The sequence below is a fragment of the Vicugna pacos genome, chromosome 10 (assembly GCF_048564905.1).
Source record: "Vicugna pacos chromosome 10, VicPac4, whole genome shotgun sequence".
NCBI lineage: Eukaryota > Metazoa > Chordata > Mammalia > Artiodactyla > Camelidae > Vicugna > Vicugna pacos.
Window position 1 is genome coordinate 62,330,790 of NC_132996.1, and position 26,443 is coordinate 62,357,232.

At 37.9% G+C, this 26,443-nt stretch overlaps 2 protein-coding genes and 1 pseudogene across 5 annotated transcripts; all 3 read right to left on the reverse strand.

Moving 5' to 3' along the window:
• Positions 1-2,730: 2,730 nt before the first annotated feature.
• Positions 2,731-3,663, reverse strand: LOC102541010 (olfactory receptor 5W2-like; annotated as a pseudogene).
• A 10,174-nt stretch (positions 3,664-13,837) lies between these two features.
• On the reverse strand, positions 13,838-14,770 carry LOC102543917 (olfactory receptor 5W2-like). The gene has a single exon (XM_072970820.1). The coding sequence runs from the start codon at positions 14,768-14,770 to the stop codon at positions 13,838-13,840; it is 933 nt and encodes a 310-aa protein (XP_072826921.1).
• A 5,012-nt stretch (positions 14,771-19,782) lies between these two features.
• OR5I1 (olfactory receptor family 5 subfamily I member 1) lies at positions 19,783-24,687 on the reverse strand. Of its 4 annotated transcripts, XM_072970822.1 has the most exons (3): positions 24,649-24,687; positions 20,224-20,351; positions 19,783-20,001 (listed from the first exon to the last, which is right to left on the reverse strand). In XM_072970822.1, exons 1-3 carry the CDS (start codon positions 24,680-24,682, stop codon positions 19,816-19,818), a joined length of 348 nt encoding a protein of 115 aa, XP_072826923.1. In that variant the 5' UTR covers positions 24,683-24,687; the 3' UTR covers positions 19,783-19,815. The 4 variants fall into 4 exon arrangements, 2 of the variants coding, with proteins under 2 accessions (XP_072826923.1, XP_072826922.1); XM_072970821.1 differs by lacking the exon at positions 24,649-24,687 and having other exon boundaries at positions 20,224-20,688; XR_012077076.1 differs by lacking the exons at positions 20,224-20,351; positions 24,649-24,687 and adding an exon at positions 23,466-23,502 and having other exon boundaries at positions 19,916-20,001.
• Between the last annotated feature and the right edge of the window lie 1,756 nt (positions 24,688-26,443).

The following is a 26,443-nucleotide window of genomic DNA, read 5'->3' on the forward strand; positions in this document are numbered from 1 at the left end:
TCTGACTTTAGCACAGAACTTCCTACTTAGTGGGTTATTGAAAATCCTTGCTACTCTGTTTTCTACAAAAATAGATATACAGCCTATTAACCTTGTTATATCACTCTGTTCTCTGCCTTAGATATAGACTCACATCTACCATTGTTATGCTGTATTTATACTTAAGTATTTCAATGGTAAGGATGTAGGAAGAGGTCAGGATATAGGAACTTGCCTGTAGTATGAACCCACTACACAAGGTCATTGGTGATGTTGCATTTGGACAATATTTGCCATCAGACAGGGGTGGGTGTATGAGAAGGATGGGATGTGGAGACACTGAGAAGAAAGTATACTAATGAGGAGTGAAGTAGGCAGGTTAGAAAGCATCCAAGTCTTCAGTGTGGATTTCCTGTTTTGTAGAATCCCAAGATAGAGTAGTTATTACACATACCTGCTCAAACTTTTATTTGAGTTATGAATTCCTTAAAAATACTTCCATAACTGGCTTTTTGCAGCTTACAACTAGATGCAACAAAATGGGCCAATATTTAGATCAAATCGGTCTTTAGTTGTAGTAAATGTCATTTATATGATGGAAATGGTTAATTGAACAATGTGTTATAATCTTTAAATTCATGGCAATCTCTTCACAGCCTATTTTGCTTGGACTTTAGTATGTTTCAGACAGTGTTCTTCTGCCATGTTATAGTTGCTCATAAGCCCCAATTCCTAAAGAGTTTGGGAGAATTGATGAAATGTGCCGGAGAGAGACTTTTAACAACTTTTATCTAAAACAAGAATTCTTTGTAGTTTTTTTCCACCATAAAATCTTTCCCAAGTATGTCACAGTGTCTCACAAATACCACCCTGAATGACACAGGACTTTCTTAGGCTTTATTCTCATTACAAAATATTTCCACGTACGGACGTTTCACAGTGGCAGCTGGAAAACCTAAGGCCTTCAGTGGCTTTTAGCTTTTACAATTGTGATGGGTAATTAATGTCCTTCAGTCTTACGTGATTTTTCAAATATATGGCCACATCCACACTTTCTCAACAAACAGATTGAGTGCTTTAGCCTTCAGGAAATAAGATTAAATTCTGATCAAATAGTCAAATACCAAAAATACACACCTCTTTACTCGTTTGTAATTAATATGCATATCTTTACAGATCCTTTATTTTAGAGTCTCCATTACTTTATGTACAATCCCAAAAACTGTTGTGTATATGCATACTATTTATACACTGTATTATATAAAATATATATATAAAATATATATATATATATATATATATATATATACACACATGTAACTTTAAGGTATACCATCACTCTATTAATATTGTGTTCATGAGTTACAATCACTCGAAAGTATTATCTGGTGTTTTTAGTTTATTCTGTATTTGATTATTTTCCCATTGTTTCCCAGACAACATGCAGTGTTTTGGAAACAGGGATGGAATGCTCAGCCCTTTAGCAAAGCATGCTCACAAAAAGGCTGATACAATGCTTTAAGTAGATGGTTGTTTGTGAAACAGAAAGAGACAAAGAGGGACATTCAACCAGGGCTGAGAAGGGGAAAGAAGGGAAGGCAATTATCTTGGGGGAAGTGACAGAAGAATTAACAGTCGGTAATTACACGCAAAGAGGAATTTACCAGGAGCCTCCCATTGGCCCTTCTAACCTCAACTTTGAAGCCTTTCTTCGTTTGTTTCTGGCTTTATTCACATAAAATTGACAAATGGTCTATAAGATATACAGTGTGATGATGTGATAAATGTATACATTATGAAATGATTTCCACAATAAGATTACTTAGCACATTTTTTTTACTTCACATAGTTACCCTTTTTAGTGTGTGTGTGATGAGAACATTGAAGATCTACTCTTAGCAAATTTTAATAAATCGTTGTTAACTAGAGTCACATGTCCATTAGATCACCGGAACATATTAAGCATATAACAGGAAGTGTGTGCACTCTCTCTGAGTCTGTATTAGATTCAAATGATACATGAGGCCGTACAGTGCTTCTCTTCCTCTGTCTGACGTACTTCATTTAGCACAGTGCCCACGGCTCCTCCCTGTTGGGGCAAATGTGGTCTCTTTCTTCCTGAAAGACTTGGGCTTATCTGACTCAGGACTTGCCTAATTGTCAGATCCAACGCCTACTATGCTTTTATGTCCCAGTTTCAAACTTCTTTAGATTTAAGATTGAATATCTCTATCCAAAAATTCTGTTCTTTTTCATTAGTTTTAGAAATTTTACTTTGGATTCACAGCTCTCACGTTTGTTCGTTTTTTTTAATTTCATGATGACTTCAAGACTTATTATGACTTATTTGGCTGTTTAGTTAATTAATGCTTGTTATTAGCACTATCTTTTATTCATTAGGATGAGAACTGCATTGTGTATCATAGACTATAAAGGACCTAAAGTTCAAAGATCTCCTAGTAAACCCACAATATGTATTTGGGTAATTGAAATATTGTTTGAATGAAAGAATGAACAATGAATTTTAGCAAAATTACCAAACTCCTGAAAAGTTTTCAATGAAGAGGAAGTGTCTTATTTAAATTGTAGACATATAATGAAGAACGCTCTGTTTGGGAACTGTAACATTTCTTAAAATTGGGCTTTATAACAAATATTCATTAATCTAAAGTATCTAAGACAACCTCACTTTGTATCATGCAATATGATTTTACAAAAACAACAAACAATATGTGTGTATAATTCACACCTTTAAAACCACCTTTCATTTTTCAGGTTTTTCAGAGCCTCTTTTACATCCTTGTTCCGGAGACTATAAATCAGAGGGTTTAACATGGGAATCACTAGGGTGTAAAACAATGAGATCATTTTGTCTTGATCCAGAGAGTAGGAAGAGCTCGGCCGGAAATACATGAAGAGCAGAGTCCCCTGGAAAATGGCCACAGCAGTTAGGTGGGAGGAGCAGGTGGAGAAAGCTTTGAGCCTCCCCTCAGCTGAGCGCATCCTCAGCACTGCTAGGATGATATAACAGTAAGAGACAAGGACTCCTGAAATGGTACTCAGTTCAATGAAGCCAAAAATGGTGAATTACACTAATTCATTAACCTGTATATCAGAGCAGGAAAGGAGGAAGAGAGGAGGTAAATCACAGAAGAAATGGTTAATCTCATTTGAGCCACAGAAACATAAGCGGAAGGCTAACGTCGTGTGTATCAAAGCATCCGCCATCCCCACCAGGTACACCCCCGCCACGAGCAGGGAGCACAGGCTGCCGGACATGCTGACTGTGTAGAGCAGGGGGTTGCTGATGGCCTTGTACCGGTCATAGGCCATCACGGCCAGCAGGAGGCACTCAGAATCTGCAAAGATGCAGAAGACCAAGAACTGCAGGGCACAGCCAACGAAGGGGATTGATTTGTTCTTGGCGAATACCTCCACCAGCATCTTGGGTCCAATTGCTGTGGAATAGCAGAGGTCACAGAAAGAGAGGTGGCTGAGGAAAAAGTACATGGGTGTGTGCAGCTTGGAATCCAGTCTAATTAGGATGATCATTCCAAGATTGGCCAAGAGACTAAGGAGATAAACAAGTAGAAACATGGTGAATAGGATCACTTTGTTCTCAGTGTTATGAGTGATTCCCAAGAAAATGAATTCAGTCAAGGACAAGCAATTCCCTCTATCCATTCTTCAAGGTTCTTGTCCAAGCTTTTGAGAAAATTCTGAGAAAATGATAGATACATGTGTAACATTTCTGGACATCCACACACTATTGTAAGGTAGGACACAACTTCTTTATGTAAATTGTCTTTTTATACTCAGACTATTATCCAGTCATGTACCCACGCTTTAAAGAGACATCACTGTCTAGTCCACACTAAGTGAAAGGGTCTGGGATGGATGCTGGAGAAACTTTGAGATAAATCTAGACATCATCCATGAGATATGTTACTCTCCACAAGCTCTGTGTCTGCTTGTCTCAGGGAGTAGACTGGGTGAATTTACCTCTCTCCTTCTCTCCAAAATAATACGGAAGAGACACCAGTATCAGAGATACTGAGCTATAAGATATAAGACTAACGTTTTCCATGCTTGAAAATATTCACATGGATACCAAAATTGATGAGTTTTTTTTTCTTTCTCAAAGATTGTCTTGAGAGTATTTGTATTAATTCCAGAATTAATGCACATATCCCTGACTGCTAATAATGAAAAGAATTATGTTTCTGGTTTTAACTTATGTTGTGTTTACTAGTCAGTGAGACATGAAATAAGTATTATCAACTCTTTCTAGAAATGTTTTATTGCTTTGCCATCATATTCATAATCTTTTTGGTGGAGTGATTGTCAAAGGATGAGTCTCTTGATCAGTAGAGGAAAAGAACTAAAAGGAATTGAAAACAATGCAATTTAACACATACACTTGGGTTTTTAAATGGGCTTTACTATTATAAAGTGGAAATGAGATTAGGGACAGTAAATGCTTCTAAGATACACAGACTTCACTCGCTTGTATATGTGTGTAATTATGTGTGGGTCATGTGTTTACATGTGTATTTTTTTAAATGTATATAAGAGTAGAATATAAGTAATGGGCTTTTAGACCTAAGTAAATATGGCATATGCATTTGCACAGCTTCATTTTTCTTGTGGTACCTACCTTACATTTTAAACAAAACAAAGCAAAACAAAACTCACCTTAAACTGATGTATATCCTTGTCTGAAGATAAAAGCAATAAAATCTTTCCTGTGAACCAACAGCAAAATCAAATCAGATGTTATATTATGGCTATTAACTAGCTCAGACAGATTCTTCCCATTCTGAGAAATAAATATCATTTCTAGCAGTTAAAGGCAGAGTTCATTTAATTGAGTGAGCAAGCATATAAGTTGTCATTTACAAATCTCTTTGACTTTTTCTCAAAAAGTTAAGTTTTTCTCCTATTTTCTTTAGCTGAGGACCTCAAATCCTACCTGAGATGAGGAGGTCTGGGCAGCTGAGCAACAGGCAGGTGGCACTTTGTTGTAGCAGGTACACTGGGACTTCAGTCTCTGTAGACACTGCTGCCCTCAGGCGTTGGTGTTGTGTAAACACTTCAGTAATTATATTGCTGCTGCTGGGTGTCCCCTGTGAACCCAGAAACAGCTTCGCAAAGGCTGAGCTTTAATGCTTCACTGTTGTCAACAGTTGATCTATGGTGGGAAGAAAACTGCTAATTATTTTTACGGTCTGCTTCCCAGTTGCCCTGAAGCCATCTCTTCCTTCTCTAGTCAAAGAGGAAACGTAGTGACACTCAAGTAGATCCCTCCTTAACCTTTTCCAGCGCCTTTGGCTTGTTCATTGTGGTTTTGAAACATTCCCCTGCATTACCTCCTTTAGGACTAATGTTATACTTTGATCGTATTTTCTTTTTCATTGAAATATAATATGTATAACATACAATCCACCCTTTTAATGCATGCAGTTCTTTGTATTTTAATTTATTTTCCAGGCTGTTCAGCCATCAACACTATCTAAATACAGAACATTTTCATCTCTCCAGTGAGAAACCCATACCAGTACCTCTCGCTCCTTCTCCCTCTGTCCTAGCCCCAAACAACCACTAATTCTATGTGTTCATGTACTCTGGCCATCTCGTACAAGCAGAATCATGCCGTGTGTGTGTGTGTGTGTGTGTGTGTGTGTGTGTGTTTCCCCATCAGACTTTTTCCGTTGAGGAAAATATTTCCAAAATTCATCGATGTTGTTCCATGTGTCAGAATTTAGTTTCATTATCTGGCACGATACTAGTTCATTTCATTGTTATATCACATTTGTTGACTCATCCTTCAGTTGGATGGACACTGGACGTGTTTAGACTCTTTAGCTATTATGAACGTGATGACGTGGTAACACGCTTGTCAGTGCTGCCTTTCAAGGCTGCTTTCCTCGCCTCACATCCTCCTGTTCTCATCCTCCAACCACAAATCATCCACAGAGATTTCACTGACTTTGTGACTCCTTTATATTTTCTAAATAATGCACTCTTTTCTGAATTACATTTATTTTATTCCTATAGGAATTTTTCTACTACATTTAAAGCCTAAGGAATAAAAACAATGTTTTTTGTGTGTTTGGTTTTTGTTTTCTGTTTTTTTGTATTTCCTGAACTCCTTCGAACAAGGATTTGAAGAGGTAGTGAAGGAGGAGTAATGAAATGGCCACACTTAGGCTAACAAATTCTTGGCTTTATGCTTGATACTTGGTCTTAGAATGCTCAGCAAACCTGACCGACAGGAGACTGCTCCCAGCCCCAGGCCCATTGTTAAAGCTAAAGTCACTGATTTTTTTTTTAAAGTTTTAAAGTTATTCTTAAAGTTATTTTTTTAAGTTTTAAAGTTTTAAAGATTTAAAGTTATTAGTTATTTTTACTTTACTCTAGCAATTAAAATTTATAGTCCTGTTTGGCTTCTGAGTCGTTCTCCAGGAAGAAGGTCATGGAAATGTAACCCTGCAAAATAGGCTAATTTGTCAACAAAGAAACATGCTGCAAGGGTTTGTGAAATGAAAAGATTGGAGGAATTGCAACCACCAGTCTCTATAGATCTGTTGCCTGAAAATGTCCTGAAGCCAAGAAATCTTGTGACAAGAAACATGATTTTGTTTTCTGTTATCTTTGTTTAAGCTATGGCTGTATAATCACCCCACCCCATCCCCGAGGTGGGTTCACGGTTTTGAAGGCACTAACCTGCTGTGAGGCCCCTTTGCCCGGCAAAGAAATAAGGCTGCCTCTTCTCTTCTAAGCTCTAAGACCTTGTCTCTGAGTTATTTGGCTCGTCAGGGACCGGGGCTGATCTTTCAGCAGCAGTAGTGCTTTCTAAACATTTATTGTTAAATATTTCTGGCTACTGACGTGGAGATTGATGGACAAAGGATGGAAATATACTTGGTTTGGGAATTTTTTTTACTGATATAACTTATTATGTGCAAAGATGATTCATTCAAAAGGTTGTCTATTGATGATGATTTTTCTGAATCAGCAGAGTTTCATTTTTTCTTAAAAGAATCTGTTTACTGTTATCCATGTTAGTTCGATGCAAAATTGAGAAAGACCATAGTTTCACCTTTATGTTTTCCCCAAATCCTCCCCTACATATAAGCAATGAATTTCTCCAAACCCCTTAAATTTTGCTCTGCCATCTTGCTACCTGGTGGGATCGGGCTACTTCCCAAGGTCTCAGAGCAAATCCTCCTTCACCGTGACCTGAGTGATTAAAACGTCTATCACTCTCCCTTCTATACGTGCGCTGTTCAAGTGTTGCTTCTTTCACTGGCTTTGTAAGTATATGCACAACAAAACTAAAAAGAGATTGTGTTCATGTTCACGGATTTAATTAAAATATTAAAATGTTACTAAATAAGTCTGGTATTAGATATTATAGAGTTCTACAATGGGCTCATGATAACTCTACACTTTGTACACATTCTCCTTAGAGATGAAGTGCTTATTTATCCTGCCTTTGATTGCTTGCCATACTTAACTATTTTGACCAACAGAAATTGGAAGAACCATTGTTAAGTCACTTCCGAGTCTGTCTAGCCTTGAAGAAGCCAGTATCTGAAAACCATGAGCTACCATGTAGGAAATCCAACCATGGGAATACGCCATATGACAGGTTCTGAGATTCCAGGGAGTGAGGAGGGGAGAATCTGAGTCCATCTCTCTGGCCATTTTCCTCCTGTGTCAGTTATGAGAGACCTTACAACCTAGCCCATCTTTCCACTGAATACTTCCTTGTCACCTCAGTCAGTATGAAGAAGAACAAAGTAATGAGTCAGTGGTCATTATTTTAAATTATGTAGTTTTGAAATACTATTTGTGTAGCAAGAGATAACTGTATCACTGTGGTAAATAAATTGGATAGAAACTATGTTTACAGATATTTATTTTATACTAATGTGTGTGTGTGTGTGTGTGTGTGTGTGTGTGTGTGTGTGTGTATCCATGTAATGAAGAGAATATTTGAAATCTATAACTCTGTATAATTGTCAAAGAACTTGTACCTAAAATATATGAAGAACATTCATCAATTATAAGAAAATAGAGAACCTAACAAACATTGAGCAAAGGAATTAAACAAATACTCTCACCAAGAAGGTGTATAAACAGTAAGGATTTGTACAGCATCCTTAGTTATTAGGGAAATGAGAATGAAGTGACAACATCTGTTAAATGAACCAAAGTAAAAAATACCCAATCATACCTAATTTTCCCACTTCATCTGAATTCTAATTTAGGATTTAACAGACACAGGTTTTCTTCTTATTTGCTTGTTTTGCTTTTCTATTTGTTTCTCTTATTTGTTTCTTGTTTTTTTCTTATCTTTTTTTTTCTATAAAACTAGGAAAGTCATCGAGTTATAATTCATATAATTAGTACATTTTTAATTTGGGGAAAATAATTCTTAGTGACAATTTTATGTGCCTTTTTTATATGTCATTGCGCTCTTGGTGTGATGATTCCAAAACTAAAATGCCAAATGTCTTCCAGTGGAAATATTATTGAGGCAAAGCTCAAACTGTACAAATCATTGCTAATAATTTTCCACCAGTTAGAATGAGGAAACTGATACACTGATGCGTTTGTGCTACCGAAGAGTTTCACTGACTTTATTTACCTTTCTACAGATATTGAGCGTAGGTAGAAGTGTTCCGGGTCACCCAACTCTATTACCGTCCATTTTAATTTTTCCCTAATGCACTTCTCTGCCTTCTGGGATGCAGACACCCTCTGCGCTTGGGTTACATTTTGTTCAGCCAGAACCAGGCTCTAGCTTTGTGACAGAGCTGCTCTCCAAGGCCAAGCAGACTAACATCCCTTCAATCCACCCCCACCCAAAACTTTAAACTTGAGTTTCAGCTACATTATTTTTTTTAAGGACATTTTTCTTTAATTGAAGCATAGTCAGTTTACTAGGTTGTGTCAACTTCTGGTGTACAGCATAACGTTTCAGTCATACATGTACATACATATATTCCTTTTCATATTCCTTTTCATTGTAAGTTACTACAAGATATTGACTATAGTTCCCTGTGGTATACAGAAGAAACTTATTGTTTATCTATTTTATATATACCAGTCAGTATCTGCAAATCCCAAACTCCCAATTTATCCCTCCTCACCCCCTTTTCCCCATGGTAACCGTACGTTTGTTTTCTATGTCTGTGAGTCTCATTATTATTTTAAGTTGAAGAACCTAAAGTACCTCCCAGTGGGATTGCATTTTCATAAAAAAAATATAGATCTTAAATAATTGAAAAACATGCCTTAGGGAAAAAATGTATTCCTCAGATACAGTAAGTGAGAAAAAGAAATTGTGTTTAGTATTTTCCTGGTGTCCCTGGTGACACTAAAACAATTTTGTGTTGGCAAATGTCTACCCAGAAAAGTACCTTCCTCAGAATCTAGTTTTCTGTTCCTAAAGCTCGGAGTCTTGTGACACAGAGTTCACTGCGTGTTGGGGCACCAGAGTTCCTTATGTCTCCCTGCTGCTGGGACAATGACTAGGAGCATCAGTGGCTGGACAATGACGGTGTTGTTCTACAAACGGCAGCACTAATAGTAACACAGAGGTTAATTATGTGCTGAGACACTCCATGAAACGATGCACTACATCAATTTCCCAAATATGTAACCAACACTTATTTTGTACAAGAAACTGTTAGGTTAAAAAAACAAAAATTAACAGTTGCTTACAATCTGGTGGTGAATATACTTTGTTTATAGAAATCCTTTTTTGAGTGTAATACACATACAGAAAACTTTCATCTAAAAACATTAATTTTTAGAAATGAAAGAATCCTGCATCTAGAGCCAAACCAAAAAAGATCATGACTAGCCTCTCAAATTATTCCTGCACCCATCACAAATGGATGCCCAACGTGATAACATTAGTTGATGTTTTTTAATTATATAGTAGAAAAATTATACATCTTTTACACTTTTATATATGATTTCTTTTACTCAGTATTATTGCTGTGAAATTTCTCTGTACTTTTGTACGTCAAAGTAGTCTATCCATCCTCATTGTTCTGTAGATTTCCTAGGTACAAACAACATATAGTTATTTAATTCAGAAAAGTGATCAGTAAAATCGGCCCTTAAACTTTCCTGGAGCTGGGACACACTGTTTGTTTACATAATATTCATGACTGCTTTTGTGACACAGGGCAAGCCACAGTGGATGTGACAGAGTATATAGGCTAAGAACCCTAACATATATGCCATTTAACACATAGGAAAACTTTGTTGAATCGTGATCTAATGTGTTGGAAAAATCTGAGTTTTTGGGTCTGTATTACTGCAAATAATGCAATGGAGGATATGTTTGTGCATGTCTTTGGGAGGTCATATTCGTTCAATTCTCTTGTGTTTAATTCTAACAATGGCACTTTTGAGTCAGAGGGTAATTATATGTCCAGCTCTAGTGAACTCAGCTTAGAGTTTTACAAAGAGCAGTGACAGTCTCATTCTAGTGTTAAAGTGTAAAAGCCATGGTTGTTTCACATTGTCACCAACAACTGATAATTCAATTATTTATATCTCATTGTTTTTTAGATACTACTTTTCTTACTGTTAGCTTTTTATTTAATTTTTATTTACTGAAAGCTAATAAAGTTGGATATCCTTTTCTGTGATGAGTATATGAGATTCTGAATTTGAAAATCAGCCCCTCAAAAAGACCATGTTTGAGGGTGTTTGACTATTTGAATCATACTATCTAGATGGTTTCATGTCACCACTATTTCAGGGTAAAACAGCCTAGATGTACAGGATAATTTTTTCTTTGAAGGTGAAGTGATTCTTTTTTTTTTAATTTTTCAAATCCTTTTGGATGGATTTACAGAGCTATCAAGTCATATTTTACAGAGACAGATTGCACCAGTGGGAAAGGACCTCACAGGTAATCTAGGTGAAGTCCATTTCTCATAGGGGATCTGAGGGATAGAAAGGAAGAGGGATGAGTTAAATTTAGAGTGGCCGTGCTACCTGGTTCCCAGCACGGTCCTCAAGAGAGAGATGGGGGGAGGTTAAAAGTTGCTGTCTCTGACTTTAGCACAGAAGTCCTACTTAGCGGGTTATTGAACATCATTGCTACTCTAGTTTTCACAAAACTAGTTATACTGACCACATACCTATCACCTGACTGTATCTTTCTGTTCTCTGCCTTAGACATGGACTCACATCTACCATTGTTATGCCACATTTATTCTTAAGTATTTCAATGGCTCTGATGTAGGAAGAGGTCAGGATATAGGAACTTGCCTGCAGTATGAACCCACTACACAAGGTCATTGGTGATGTTGCATTTGGACAATATTTGCCATCAGACAGGGGTGGGTGTATGAGAAGTATGGGATGTGGAGACACTGAGAAGAAAGTACACTAATGAGGAGTGAAGTAGGCAGGTTAGAAAGCATCCAAGTCTTTAGTGTGGTTTTCCTGTTTTATAGAATCCCAAGATAGAGAAGTTATTACACATACCTGCTCAAACTTTTATTTGAGCTATGAATTATTTAAAAATACTTCCATAATTGGTTATTTGCAGCTTACAACTTGATGTAATAAAACGGGCCAATATTTAGATCAAATCGGTCTTTAGATGTAATAAATGTCATTTATATGATGGAAATGGTTACTTGAATAACATGTTATAATCTTTAAATTCATGGCAATCTCTTCACAGCCTATTTTGCTTGGACTTCAGTATGTTTCAGACAATGTTCTTCTGCCATGTTATAGTTGCTCATAAGCCCCAATTCCTAAAGAGTTTGGGAGAATTGATGAAATATGCTGGAGTGAGACTTAAAACAACTTTTATATAAAATAAGAATTATTTGTAGGCTTTTCCTACCATGAGATCTTTTCCTAACATGACATAGCACCTCGCTGACGCCACCCTGAATGACAGAGGACTTTCTTAGGCTTTGCTTTCATTGAAAAATACTTTCACAAAGAGATATTTCACAGTGGCAGCTGGAAAACCTAAAACCATCAGTGGCTTTTAGCTTTCACAATTGTGGTGGACGATTAAGAATGTCCTTCAGTTTTATATGATTTTTCAAATATATGGCCACGTCCACACTTTCTCAGCAAACCAGGTTCAGTGCTTTAGCCTTCCGGAAACAAGATCAAAGTCTGATGAAATAGTCAAATTCCAAAATCATACATCTCTTTACTCGTGGTGTAATTGATATGCATATCTTTATAGATCCATTATGTTAGTGTCTCCACCACTTCATGTACAATCCCAAAAAGTGTTGTGTATACACACACACACACACATATACACACTGTATTATATACAGAAATATATAAACATATAACTTTAAGGGATACCATCACTCCGTTAACATTGTGTTCATGAGTTATAACTAACACTTAAGAATATTATCTGGTGTATTTAATTTATTCTAAATTTGATTATTTTCTCATTTTTCCCAGACAACATGCCATGTTTTGGATACAGAGGTGGAACGCTCAGCCCTTTAGCAAAGAATTCTCACAGAAAGGGTGATTTAAATAATACTTTAAGTTGATGATTGTGAAACACAAAGAGACAAAGAGGGACATTCAACCAGGGCTGAGAAACGGAAAGAAGGGAAGGCAATTATCTTGGAGGAAGTGACAGAAGAATTAATAGTTGATAATGACACACAAAGAGGAACTTTGCCAGGGGCCTTCCATTGGTCCTTCTAACTTCAACTTTTATGCCTTTCTTCTTTTTTCCTGGCTTTACTCACATAAAATTGACAAATAGTCTATAACTTATACAATGTGATGATGTGATAAATGCATACATTATGAAATGATTCCCACAGTAAGGTTACTTAACACATTTTTTACTTCACAGTGTTACCATTTTTAGTGTGTGTGTGATGAGAACGTTTAAGATCTACTGTTAGTGAATTCCAAGTTTACAATGCAGTGTGGAGTCACCTGGCTATTAAATGACTGCAGCTTATTGACCATATAATAAAAAGTTCATGCAATTTGAACATCTCCTGTTTCCTCCACCTTCAAGCCCCCGGCAACCACCAACCTACACTCTATTCCTATGAGTCTAATCTTTTTAGATTCAACATATATATGAGATCCTAGAGTGCTTACCTTTCTCTGTCTGACTTACTTCACTTAACATAATGACTTCAGCGTCCTCCCGTGTTGTGGCAAACGTGGAGCCTCTGCTTCTAGAAGACCTGGGCTTGTCCACTCAGGACCTTCCTCACTGGCACATCCTCTGCCTACTAGCATTCTTTTCACTTCAAATTTGAAATCGTTTTAGATTTGAGCTTGAATATCTCTACCCAAAGGGGTCTTTTTTTTTCTAATTTTTGAAATTTTACTTTGGATTTATAGCTCTCATGTATTTTTTTATTTTATGATGAATTTGAGACGTATTATGAATTATTTGGCTGTTTAGTTAACGCTGATTCTTAGCACTAGTTTATATTCATTAGTTCAGGAATTCCATTGTGTACCATAACATTCAAAGGACCTAACTATTTAAAAATCTCTCAATAAACACACAATAAATATTTGGATGATAGAAAAGTTGTTTGAATAAAAGAATGAACAATGAACTTTGGGCAAAATAAACGAACTCCTGAAAAGTTTTAAAAACAGAAGAGGGGCTTTCTGTAAATTGTGGACACATAATGAAGCACGCTCTGTTTGGGAACTGTAACATTTCTTAAAATTGGGCTTCATAACAAATATTCATTAATCTAAAGTATTTAAGACATCTTCGCTTTGTATCATGCAACTTGGTTTTACAAAAACAGCAAACAATGTGTCTGTGTGTATATAATATACACCTTTAAAACCACCTTTCAGTTTTCAGTTTTTTCAAGGCCTCTTTTACATCCTTGTTCCGTAGGCTGTAAATCAGAGGGTTTAACATGGGAATCACTAGGGTGTAAAACAATGAGATCATTTTGTCTTGATCCAGAGAGTAGGAAGAACTTGGCCGGAAATATGTGAAGAGCATAGTCCCCTGGAAAATGGCCACAGCAGTTAGGTGGGAGGTGCAGGTGGAGAAAGCTTTGCGCCTCCCCTCAGCAGAGTGGATCTTCAACACTGATAGGATAATGTAACAGTAAGAGACAAGGACTCCTGAAATGGTACTCAGTTCAATGAAGCCAAAAACGGTGAATATCACTAACTCATTGACCTGTGTATCTGAGCAGGATAGCAATAGGAGAGGAGGAACATCACAGAAGAAATGGTTAATCTCATTTGAGCCACAGAAACATAAGCGGAAGGCTAATGTCGTGTGTATCAAAGCATCCGCCATCCCCACCAGGTACACCCCCGCCACGAGCAGGGAGCACACGCTGCCGGACATGCTGACTGTGTAGAGCAGGGGGTTGCTGATGGCCTTGTACCGGTCATAGGCCATCACGGCCAGCAGGAGGCACTCAGAATCTGCAAAGGTACAGGAGACCAAGAACTGCAGGGCACAGCCAAGGAAGGGGATGGATTTGTTCTTGGCTAAAAGATCTACCAGCATCTTGGGGCCAATTGCTGTGGAATAGCAGAGGTCACAGAAAGAGAGGTGGCTGAGGAAAAAGTACATGGGTGTGTGCAGCTTGGAATCCAGTCTAATTAGGATGATCATTCCAAGATTGGCCAGGAGACTAAGGAGATAAACAAGTAGAAACATGGTGAATAGGGTCACTTTGTTTTCAGTGTTGTCAGCGATTCCCAAGAAAATGAATTCAGTCAAGGATGAACAATTCCCTCTATCCATTCTTCAAGGTTCTTGTCCAAGCTTTTGAGAAAATTCTAAGAAAATGATACATGTATGTGTAACATTTCCAGACATCCACACAACATTGTGAAGTAGAACACGACTTCTTCGTGTAATTGTCTTTTCATACACAGAAAATTACCCAGTCCTACACCCGTGCATTAAAGAGGCATTGCTGTCTAGTCCGTGCTAAGTAAAACTGTCCCGGGTAGACAGTAGGGAAACTGTGATCTAAATATGCGTGTCATTCATGAGGTGTGTTACTTTCTACAAGCCCTTCTCGGAGTCTTAATTTCCTTATTTCATGGAGTAGGTTTGGATAAATTTGTTTCTCTTCTTCTCTTCAAAACAATAGGGAAGAGACATCAGCATGAGACCTATCAGGCTGTAAGACACTGCTCTGAGCATCTTCTGTGCTTGAAAATGTTCAGATGCATACAGAAAGTGATCACAATATTCTTGTCTCTCAAAAACGTAATTGGTTTGAGTGCCGGTGTTAGATGCAGAGACAATGAGTGTATCGTTGACTAATCATAATGAAAATAATGATCTTTCCTGGTTTTGGTTTATGTTGTGTTCAGCATTTGGTGAGACATTAAATAAGAATTACCAACCTTTTCTCTAGACATTTATTACTGTTTTGCCACAATACCCATTACCTATTTGCGCGAACTGTCTGATGCCAAAGGTAGAATCTCTCGACTCGTTGAAGGAAAACCTAAACAGAAGAGAAAACAGCCTTGTTTAGCACGTACCTTTACATGTCTTTGGATTTTAAAAGCACTTTTATGCTATTAAACGAAAATGGGACGATGGATAGTAAATGCTTCTGAAATAAGGGGAGGGTCTAGCTCAGTGGTAGAGCGTGTGTTTAGCGTGCAGGAGATCCTGGGTTCAATCTCTGGTACCTCCATTAAAATAAGTAAATAAACCTAATTACCCCCAATAATAAAATTTAAAAAACAAAAGAAGTACATAGGCTTCTCACGCTTGTGATTGTGTGTATTTATGTGTGTGCTATATGCTTACACGTGTGTATGTCTCTGTGGATGTACAAGAATCGGAATATTAGGTGATGGGTATATTTTTGTACTTTAATAAACAGGGCCTATGGTTCCCATGATGGTCTGATTTTCACACGTTGGTATTTGTAATGTGGAACCTCAACGACTTTTGAATTAAAACAACAACAGCAAGACCCCTTAAACTTGCATTGATACTTACCCAGTGAGAACAGAAGCAAAGTCTTCACAGTAAACTAGATGAGAATAATTATTTCCATGTGATTTTGTGGATACTAATAAATCGAAGTCTTTCAGTTCTGAGAAGACGGTGTCCTTTGTGACTCTCCAATTGCAGTGCTTGTTAACTGGAGTAAGCAGGCATCAATGATTCATTTATAAATCTCTCACTTTTTTTTTCTAAAAAGGTAAGCTTTTTTCCCCCATCTCCTATAGTATTTAAATCTAGAGACTCAGGAACCCACCTGAGATGAGGAGGTCTGGGTCGCTGAAGAGTGGGCGGGTGGCATTTTATTTTACCGGCTACTTTTGGGACTTCAGTCCCTGAAGCTACTGCCTTTATGGTTTGTTGTTATACAAACATGTCGTTAATTATATTTCGGGTTCTGTATGTTCCCCCAGGATTTCAGAGACAACTTTAGGAAAAGCTGTGCTTTCCTGGTTCATTCTGGTAACCATTATGATCACAGGGAAGGGGAACTGCAAATGATTTTTATAATACGCTTCACAATTATCTCCTTCTCTGGCCAAAGCAGAAATCAAATGAAATTCCAGTAGAACCTTGCTCCATCATTTCCAGCACTTTAGTATTATTTATTTTGTTTCTTCTGTTTTTGAAACATTCTCCTTCACCACCATATTTATCAGTATTATTACCCTTCAGTATTATTATTTTTTAATATAATAGATATGCTGTAAAATTCATCCTTTGAACATGTACACTTTTTTTTGTATGTTTTCAAGGTTTTACAGCCATCAGGACTATCCAATTCCAGAACATTTTCATCACTCCAGTTAGGGACCCATACTGGTTAGCAATCGCTCCTGTTTCTCCCCTCTCTCAGCCCCTGGTCACCACTAATTTACATTCTTATTTTATGTGTTTCCCTATCCCAGACGTCTCATACATGCAAAATCATAAAGCATGTGTGGTTTTGTGTGCATCATCTTTCTTTGACTCAGCATAATATTTTCAAGTTTCATCCATATTGTTCCATGTGTCAAAATTTTTTCATTTTAGGGCTGAAAACATATTTTACTTATGAACTGTTTTTGATCTATTCATCAATTGGATGAACATTTGGGTTGGTTCTACTTTTTGAATGTGACGAATAATGATGCTGTAACCATTCTTTTTTCAAGGCCATTTTCACCACCAAACATTGTCTTACTCCCGTCCTCCAGCCACATCCCATCCAGGGACATGTCACTGACTTTATGATTCTATCACATTCTCTACACTTCATGCGCTCTTTCTTGACTTATGTTTATTTTATTCATCAAAGAATATCTCTACTACACTTAAGGCTTTAGGAGTATCAATGTCTATTTTTGGTTTTCCCCAAGGTCCCTAGCACAAAAGATTTGCAAAGATAATTCTTGCTAAATATTTATTGTTAAGCATTTAAAGCTACTAGAAATGGAGGGTGATGGGAAAAGAATGGAAATACACTGGAATGAGGGATTTATTTTCCCTAATGGTATAGCTCATATGTGCAAGGATGATTCATTTACGATTTTTGGCATGGATATTACTTTTTCTAAAAAAATCAGAGTTCTGCTTTTTTTTTTTCTAAAAATAATTTTAACTTGCTGTTACCTATATTAGTTCTTTGCAAAACTGAGAAATACTGGAAGTTTTACTTCCATACCCTCTCCAAATCCTTCCCAAGAGGTGGCAATACATTTTCCATACTTCTCAAACCTCGGTATCATCTTGGTATCTGGTCTCATTTGCGTACTTCCGAAGGTCCTGGACCTAGTGACCTGGATGCTAAGTGTGTCTTCACTCTCCTTTCTGTATGCACGCCGTTCAAATGCCGCTTCCTTCAGTGGGTTTGCTAAGTACGTGCACAGCAAAAAATAACAGATCACACACACACAGTCATTAATTTACCTAACTATTAAGAAGCTATACATTAAAACACCTGGAACATATAAAATAGAGTTCTGCAACGGGTTGATGATAGTTTGGCTGATTAAAGATGGCGGCACTTTTTTTCTTTTTAACACATTTTCCTTAGATAGTGACTACTTATACCTTCTTTGAACTGCTACTGGCCTTTAGTGGCTATAACCACAGAGGTTGGTATGAAAATTATACACTGAGTCTAGCTTTTACGAAGACAGTTCCTGAAAGCCATGAACTGCCACGTAAGAATTCCAACTAATTTTCTGGGTAGACCATGTGAATGGCCACGAGACTAAACGGACAGAGAAAGGGGACCAGTTGAATCAACTCTTGTAGCTGTTTTTATGCCTGTGCCATTGTAGAGACTGTCCAGCACAGCACAGCCTCTCTTGCAGACCATGTGACCTCCTCAGTCAACGTGAGAAAGGTAGACTGTAGCCCAGTGTTTATTATTTAAACCAAGACATTTTGGGATAGTGTTTGTGTCACAAAAGATAACTGAAGCAGTATGAATAAAAGATAATCAGAGAGAAATGTTTTCCCTAGTCATTTATTACCATTATATGATTTTATAAAATCATTATTACTACTATGTACTATTGTGTAATATAGATAGATGCTAGCTAGCTAGCTAAACTGAAGAAACTATTTGCAAACCATATACCTGACAAAGAATTTGCAGCCAGAATATACAAAGCATTCTCATAAATAATAGAAACACAACGGAACTAAAAATGGGGAAATGACTTGAACAGGTACCTCACCATAAAAGATATACAAATGGAAATTAAATAATTTAATACATAATATACAGAAAAAGCATCAGCTATGGAAATATGTTTTGTGATGACATATGTCCTCTAAGTTCAGTCTTCAAATGCACGTTCTCCATGTGGTGCCTCCCAGTGTCATGTGAGTTGATTTGTCCCTGAAGACACAGGTTACTTATTAGGTAGCTGATCATGTTTCTGAGATGTCAGAGAAGGATGTTCTGCACTTTCAGTAATTTTAATATATTAAAAATAAAAGATAGGGAGGAACACAAATATTTTGCCTTGCAATTAACCTATATTTTTTCAAGCTGCTACTTAGGAAATGCTTCCAAATTACTTTGGAGTAGATTGGGTATAGATTTTCAATATATTCTCAAACTGCACTTAAGAAAATGTATTTGACTTTGTATTGTAGCTTTCCTAATGTCCCTGCCTCTCACCATCTTACTGTGCTATATGCACTTTAATTAAATATATACATATATATATTTAACAACTATAAAGTACTTGAAATGGTTCAGGTACTATCCTCAGCATTTAAACATGCAGCAATCCATGCTGAAGGCACAATATTCTCCCCATTTTACAGATCAGTTAATTGAGGCAGAGAAAAATTAAGTAACTTGTTCAAAATACAACTCACTAGTTAGGTACAAGGCTAGCATATGAACCAAAGGAATCTGGCTTCCACCCTAATCCAGTAATATACCCTTGTAAATGACATAGTTTACACATGAACACACACACACACACGCACACACACATACTTCTGAGGTATGTACTATATCCCTTAAGACAACACAATACAACCCATTTTAGCATTAACTCCAAACTCCAAATAGTTGGACAGTGGTCCAACTATTATTTTGAAACAATCTTGAAACTTTTAAATGTTTTCTTATATCTTGGGCTATGGAACACATTTGGCTGTGTGAAAAACAAGTGTTTGATAAAATGCCTTGTGTGAAAAGTTATGTACGTGCTGCCAAGGTTTTGCAGGTTCCTAGAGTTTGTAATTGGAGATTTGGGTGAATCTTGGAACGCTTTCTGTCACGAAGAATCTATCTTTGATCTGATGACTTTTTTAGCAGCGTCTTTTACATCTTTATTTCTCAAACTTTAAATCAAGGGATTCAGCACTGGGATGATGATAGTGTAGAACACTGAGATAATTTTATCAGTGTTGGGAGAATACAGGTAGCTGGGTCGTGAGTAAATGAAGAGGAGAGTCCCCTGGTAGATGGTCATCGGAGTCAGGTGAGAGGCACAGGTGGAGGTTTTCTTCCTCCCACTGGAAGAACGGATCTTTAAGACGGAGAGAAGAATGAAAAAGTAGGAGATGACAATGATGATGAAACAGATAATTTCCACTGAGCTGCCATATGTGGAGAGAAGCAACTCATTAACTGATGTGTCTGTGCAGGATAACTTCAGCAGGGGAGGGAGGTCACAGAAAAAATGATTAATGACATTTTTATCACAGTATTTCAGAATAAACGCAAAGGATGTGTGAACCAGGGAACTCACGTTGCCTCCGAAGTATGACAAGACAATCAGCCATATACAGATGCCCCGAGACATCACAACCGTGTACAGTAAAGGGTTACAGATGGCGACGTAACGATCATACGCCATGGCAGCCAAGATAAAGGATTCTGTATCCGCAAAAGCACAGAAAAAATCAAACTGCAGTGCGCAGCCATGATAGGAAATGGATTTGTTCTTGGAGAGGAAATTGACCAGCATTTTGGGAACAATGACTGAGGAATAACAAAGGTCTGCAAAGGAGAGGTTACTAAGGAAAAAATACATGGGGGTTTGAAGGTGCGGATCGATCCTGATTAACGTCATCAATCCAATGTTCCCCATTAAAATCATGCAGTACAAAGTCAGAAACAGGAGAAACAGCACGATCTGTAGTTCAGGGCGAGTTGGAAAGCCTAAGAGAATAAACTCAGTCACCAAGGTATAGTTTCCATCTATAAATTCCATATTCTCTGTTGTTTCCTTTTTATGAGGAGTCTAACATCCTAAAATGTTATATTGATGGAAAGAAAAAACAATTGTAGTTATAAGGTTGTTTTATTATTTCAGTAAACAAATAGGCAATCAAATAAAGAATCCCCCAGCCCAGATTTCCTTCCAAATATAGACTTTGGGAACTATATTTCAGAATTTAGTAGCTGTATCTCATTTTATTTGTTTGATTAATGACTATATCTTCTATTGGACAGAGATGTAAAGGTCACATCTGATTTTTTTCTTACCTTTTTGTACCCCAAATATGGCACAATAGCTGGCCCAAAAGATTAAAGGAAATAATAAATTAATGAGTGAACTTATGGTGTGAAGAGTATATAGATATATATAAAATAAAATAAAAGAGTATATGTATTTATAAAATTAAAATAAATTGACTTATACAATACACCTTGGAATGATAACTATAGAGCAATTTGCTCCTTCTGTCTAAGATTTAATAGATGGTAGTGTGTGTTGTACTCTTGACAGAGTGGTTGGAATGGTGTAATGAAATATACTCCAGCTCATTTTTTTAATAAATGCTAAATAAAAGGGAAATGAATAAAATAAAAATAAATGTCAGTAAGCATCAGCTGCGTGTAGAGTTTAGGGTCATTCCATAAATCCTGTCAAGATACTAAGTCAAGGTAATTAAAGTCATTAACTGTTTTTCTCCTTGGCAGTTGTTATAATTCTTGGCTTCTAGCACACACTCAGTGAATATTAGTTGATTGAGTAAGGTGGGTACAAACTTAGTCACAAGTTAACATCTAATTGAAAAAAAAAACACTCAGCGTAGCCTCCTCACTGATTAGATACGTGAGCAAACACAAATATTCAGCTGCCAGTTATTTGCACGTTAGTATGATTCAAGGTGTTGGGTCTAAGAATTCTGTCCATTCCTGCTGCTGCAGTGTCAGGATTTTTCTGAGAGTAGGAGGAATTTGAATCTGGCTTGCAGTACAAGAAATTTTATCTTAACCTCAAAGGATGGGCTTGAAAATAGAGAAATCGAACAAGCAAAACATCCAGTGAGCCATGCTGGTGTTGCCCCGGTGGGCCAGAGCAAAGTGGTGTGGGGTCCTCCTCTCCTTTATGTAAATATTATTACGACAGTGATAGTGGTAAGAACCTCACAGTTGGTATATTATCCAGTCATTAGAACCACCCTCTGACAGGGGCACAGAGAAGCCTAAGAGATTCAGAAGGGCTAGTGTGCTGTCTTACGTTAGTGCCCCAGAGAGCGCGAGTGAGATGCAGCCCTACGCTGGGAGAGTAGTTAATTTATTCCTATTTTACCTGGTTTCAAAGCAATCAAGGTATTTAGAAAAAAATAAGACCTGACTTTAGAGTTAATAAGAATTTGGATAGAATCTCATGTTGGCTACCTAGGGGCTGCATGACCTTGCACAATTATATATATATATATAAAACATATATAATATACATTTTGCATGTAACATAAAATATGTATCCTGTACCATAATACATAGTATTATACTATACAGGACCATATATACCATATCTGTATTATAATATATATAACACATATAATATATGTATGTATTTTAATCTGTACTATAATAATGAAAATAAATATCTCACATAATTGCTCTATGGGTCAAATTAGAGAAGTTGTCTATCTAGCTGTCTGTTTGTCTATCTATCCATCCTTCCAAGCTGTCACACTTTAGACAGACTGACACATAATTGACAAACAGCAAAGTTCAGTTTCAGTTGCTCCACTCCTCTTTTATTCTTAGCTTATGCCTAGCACCACATGGCAAGGATTTATTAATAACAGCTCCCATTTATATAATAATTATGATGTGGAATGCAATATTCTAAACACTTTACATATAATTCATTTAATGGTCACAAACTAACAAAATTATGATGTAGGTAGTGTCACTATCATTTTTTGTTTACTGATGAAGGAACTAAGGCACAGAGAATTTGAGAGCCAAGATGTTTTGAAAACAGGATTGGACCCAAGCTCCTGACTCCAAAGCTTTCTGATGCATTTGCTCTACCATAAGCTAGATTCCTGTTAATTCCATATCTTGCATAAGAACATGGAAGCTTAGAGTGACACTCCAAGTCATTCAGCTGGTAGTGGACAGGTGTAATTCAGATTCAAGTGTGTCTCAGGTCAAAGCTCATGACAGTAATAGGAGAGTGGTTGGAGCCTTAATAATGTGGCGACTGTGAGACTGAGTCGCTGAAGGAAGAAAGGAATGACTCACATATTTACTGAAAACATAGAGCATGACTCTTGGGGACGTACACGGAGCATCCACTGAGAGCCTGAGAATTCTATGTAGAGAAATGTGAGTGGGAAGAGAAGCCTGAAGGTAAAAACAGAAGATAGCAAATCTTGCATTCTTGCTTTAGAAGAGACCGAACAAAAAGATCCCATCAAAATGCTTGGATTCACTAAATTCTTCCCAAATATAGACCAAAACAATGTTAAAATAGAAAATAAATTAATTCCAAATATCAGGTAGTCAGCCATGCTTCAGTTTTCTCATCTGTAGCAAAATAGCTTATTTAAACAAAAAGTGTTTCTGATCCCTGCATAAGCCATGTAAGAAAGAGTGACACAAGACAGATTTCTTTGTGCATATGAAACTGATAAATGTGATTTCTTAATTATTTAGACATAAATCAGTGGTTCTTTCTCCCAGATCCACAAAAGCCTATCTTTGCACCTTAAAGCCAGTCTGGTAACCACGGAAGCTACTTACCAAGGAAGGCACTGTCTTCCAGTTACCCAGATTACCCAGATGAATAATTTCACCAATAGAACCAAGGGCTTTTACATACATTCTTATGTCATTAGGGACCTAATAATTGAAGGATTCTAAACATACTCATTTCCAAGGGACTCCTAGGGAACAATTAGCAGGTTATTGCTATTGTAATTTACTTTTTAAAATACTTTGATGATTATAATAGCAACTCTGTTAGTACTAGTTTGAATACGCAATTTTCACGGTCATTAATATTGTGGTTGTTTTTAATGATATGTGGAATTCTACACAAGACCCCCTTTGTTGTGGAGGTTCTTTGGAAATAGTTCAGATATTTTAAAATGTAACTATTATTATTTAAATTATTTTAAAAACCACATGGAAGCTCAGAGATGTTACCTGTTATTAGTAGTACTGAAAACTGATATTTTTAGTGATATTGAGGGGTAAGCCCAGTGGAAGATTCTGCAGAGTTTGGTATCAGCAAGTGCTGTCTAAGAAAATGGAAGGTCTTTAGATAAGCATCTTCTGAAAAGATGGGAGGACTTTAAATATGCCTGAGAGCATCTGACTCTGCTTGGATCTAATCACGAGGCCCTGCAGCCGCTGACCTCCAACACACCCTGAAAGGAGTTCAGGATGGAGGTCAGGAATGAGGCGCTCTGCGCTCTGGGAAAACTGGCTGAACAGGCCTTCAGATAATTAGATATTTTCAGGAGGAGATTTTATGAGCCCAAATTCTTGCCTCCTATCTAGAAAAGCACTAAAATCGTTAACAGTGACACCTGCTCCCCATAACGAGCAGCCAGCTGCGGCCTAAGTGTGTGTCTGACTGCACGTGCCCCCCTTCACTGAAATCATATGTAGTACTGGGTCCCCTCTGCCTCTTCAGAGCAGTTCCTCAGAGCTGAGATGCTGTCTCCCGGGCTAGATCCTCATTTTGCCCCAAATAAAGCTTAACCCACAGTTCGCACGTGTGTGATTTTGTTTTAGTTGACAGATTGATGTGATATTTCACATTAGTTTTTGGCTCCAACTGAGAACTTCTCGGAGAGAAAAGATCAATTACAAACATCACACAGAGTAGAAATTGTCAGCCCCCAAAGTTAACCTGTGTGACACACAGGGCCATCGGGAAAATATATGCTGCTTCCCCCAAAAAACCTACAACGCTCACCGTGAAGCAGCCTTAAGGAAATGCTCTTCGGCATTGGGATTGCTTGAGAATGTACGAATGCGTTCTGTTTGCCTAGAGTTCTTACATCCTCCAGACACTAGATGGCACCAGAGACAACTGTGTAATCATCAAGTTAGTGAGAGCCTCTGTTTCCAGGAGATTCTTTTATGCATCCAGCGATTGTCACCCCAATCTTGTGTAGCACGCAGCTGAGGAGGGCAATTTCTTGCACCAGAAGCCCTGGGGCAACTTACAACCATCATGGGTGATCCAAAGACTCTAGCACACAGGAGGGAAGGTTGCTAAAGCTTCTAAAATAAAAGAGGCCTCCTCTGGGAGGCACTAACAGGAGTGCCAATTGTATTGTAATTCGGACAGATTTCAGAAGCTGCTTTTAGAAGACCCAATTAAATGTAAGAACCTTTGTGAGAACCAGCATAGATTAGCTTAGGTAAAAGTTGTAAATCAAGAATACGTTGCTTCCAAGGTGGAAGGGTGGAGCTTGGGGTCGAATGCATGCTTAGCATGCACGAAGTTGTCCCAGGTTCGGTCCCATACCTCTACTTAAAATAATAAAAATAACAAACAAACAAACAAACCTAATTACCCTTCCCCCCCCAAAATGCATTGCTTCCAGATCTCAAAATATCTGTAAGACATCATTTTTGTTTTAATATTATGGGTGTGAAGAAGGTCGATAATTGATTCTTTATAGTTGTAAGGATGGGACAAATTTTCGGTTTGCCAAAGAGTCCTCAGGAATGTGACTGAGCCGGTGCAGTCTTACTGTGGTCGGGGTTACAGCCCAGTCCCTTTGATGATCTTCTTTGTCTGTGTTTGTTCTTGTTACAAGCCTGCAAGGCTTGCAAATGCCCAGCCTGAAGACCGAAGAAAGAGCCACTGACGCTGACAGAGGCATCAGTGGTTTATTGAACAGGGGATCTTACACATCCCAGGCAAAGGTGTCCTGGAACGACACCCTTTATGGACGGCAGAAGGCAGGCAGGACATGGCAGCATCTTCCCTACCAGGGGAGAGGAGGTCACCAGTTAGAGATGGAACTGAGGTCAGGTTGGCTCCCTGGTTACCAGAGAAACCAGCAAGGGGCGCGCCCCTCACTGCCCTTTGATAAACTAGCTAAAGATTAGAACAATCACTAGTTAGGGCTGGCGGGGGCTAGTATGTAGGTGTTCACTGATTAGGCTCTAGGATTAAGAGGGAAGGTCAGTCATGTGAGTAGGTGTAGGAGAAACAGGGGCTGGTGAGCAGGGCACGTACAGAGAGCGAGACAATAGCCATCTTGGGGGGCCTGATCAGACCCGGTTGGCTTGCAGACTTGAGAATTTCCCCAGCAGACTCTGAAAGCGGCCCTCGTACATGGAGGGCAAGGACAGGCTGAGGAAAGAAGCAGATCGCTCCAGGGTTGGGGGTGACAGGTTTAATAATACGTAATAACTTACATATGAGGCTTGTCTTGCGCAGCCACAAGACGGGTAGGTCTCAGTACCCACCCACTAGGACCTTTAAAGTGTATATAAAGCCCTTCACTGGCCGGGCTACTGAGATTTTCCCCACGAGCAGCCAAGTAAAGATGCGTTATAGTTCTTCAGAGGGGAAGGCAAACTGCCTCTGAGATGCTGTTGGAATAGGCACTGAAGAGAACATATTATCTAAATCTACAGCTGCGACATCTTTAACAGTTGCTCACTGAATGGTGGGTAATGTCAGTAACGCTGTCTGTCCATGGAGACCCTGCGGGGTGGGACCATGGCCTTAAGATCGTGGCAGTATAGTG

Excerpts from the sequence above, each read along its gene's own strand:
- LOC102543917 (XM_072970820.1), bottom strand. The coding sequence starts at position 14,770 with ATGGATAGAGGGAATTGTTCATCCTTGACTGAATTCATTTTCTTGGGA.
- OR5I1 (XM_072970821.1), bottom strand. The coding sequence starts at position 20,688 with ATGGAATTTATAGATGGAAACTATACCTTGGTGACTGAGTTTATTCTC. Across the intron at positions 20,002-20,223 it reads TGTCATACTTCGGAGGCAAC|ATCCGTTCTTCCAGTGGGAG; the intron begins GTGAGTTCCCTG and ends TCCGTCTTAAAG.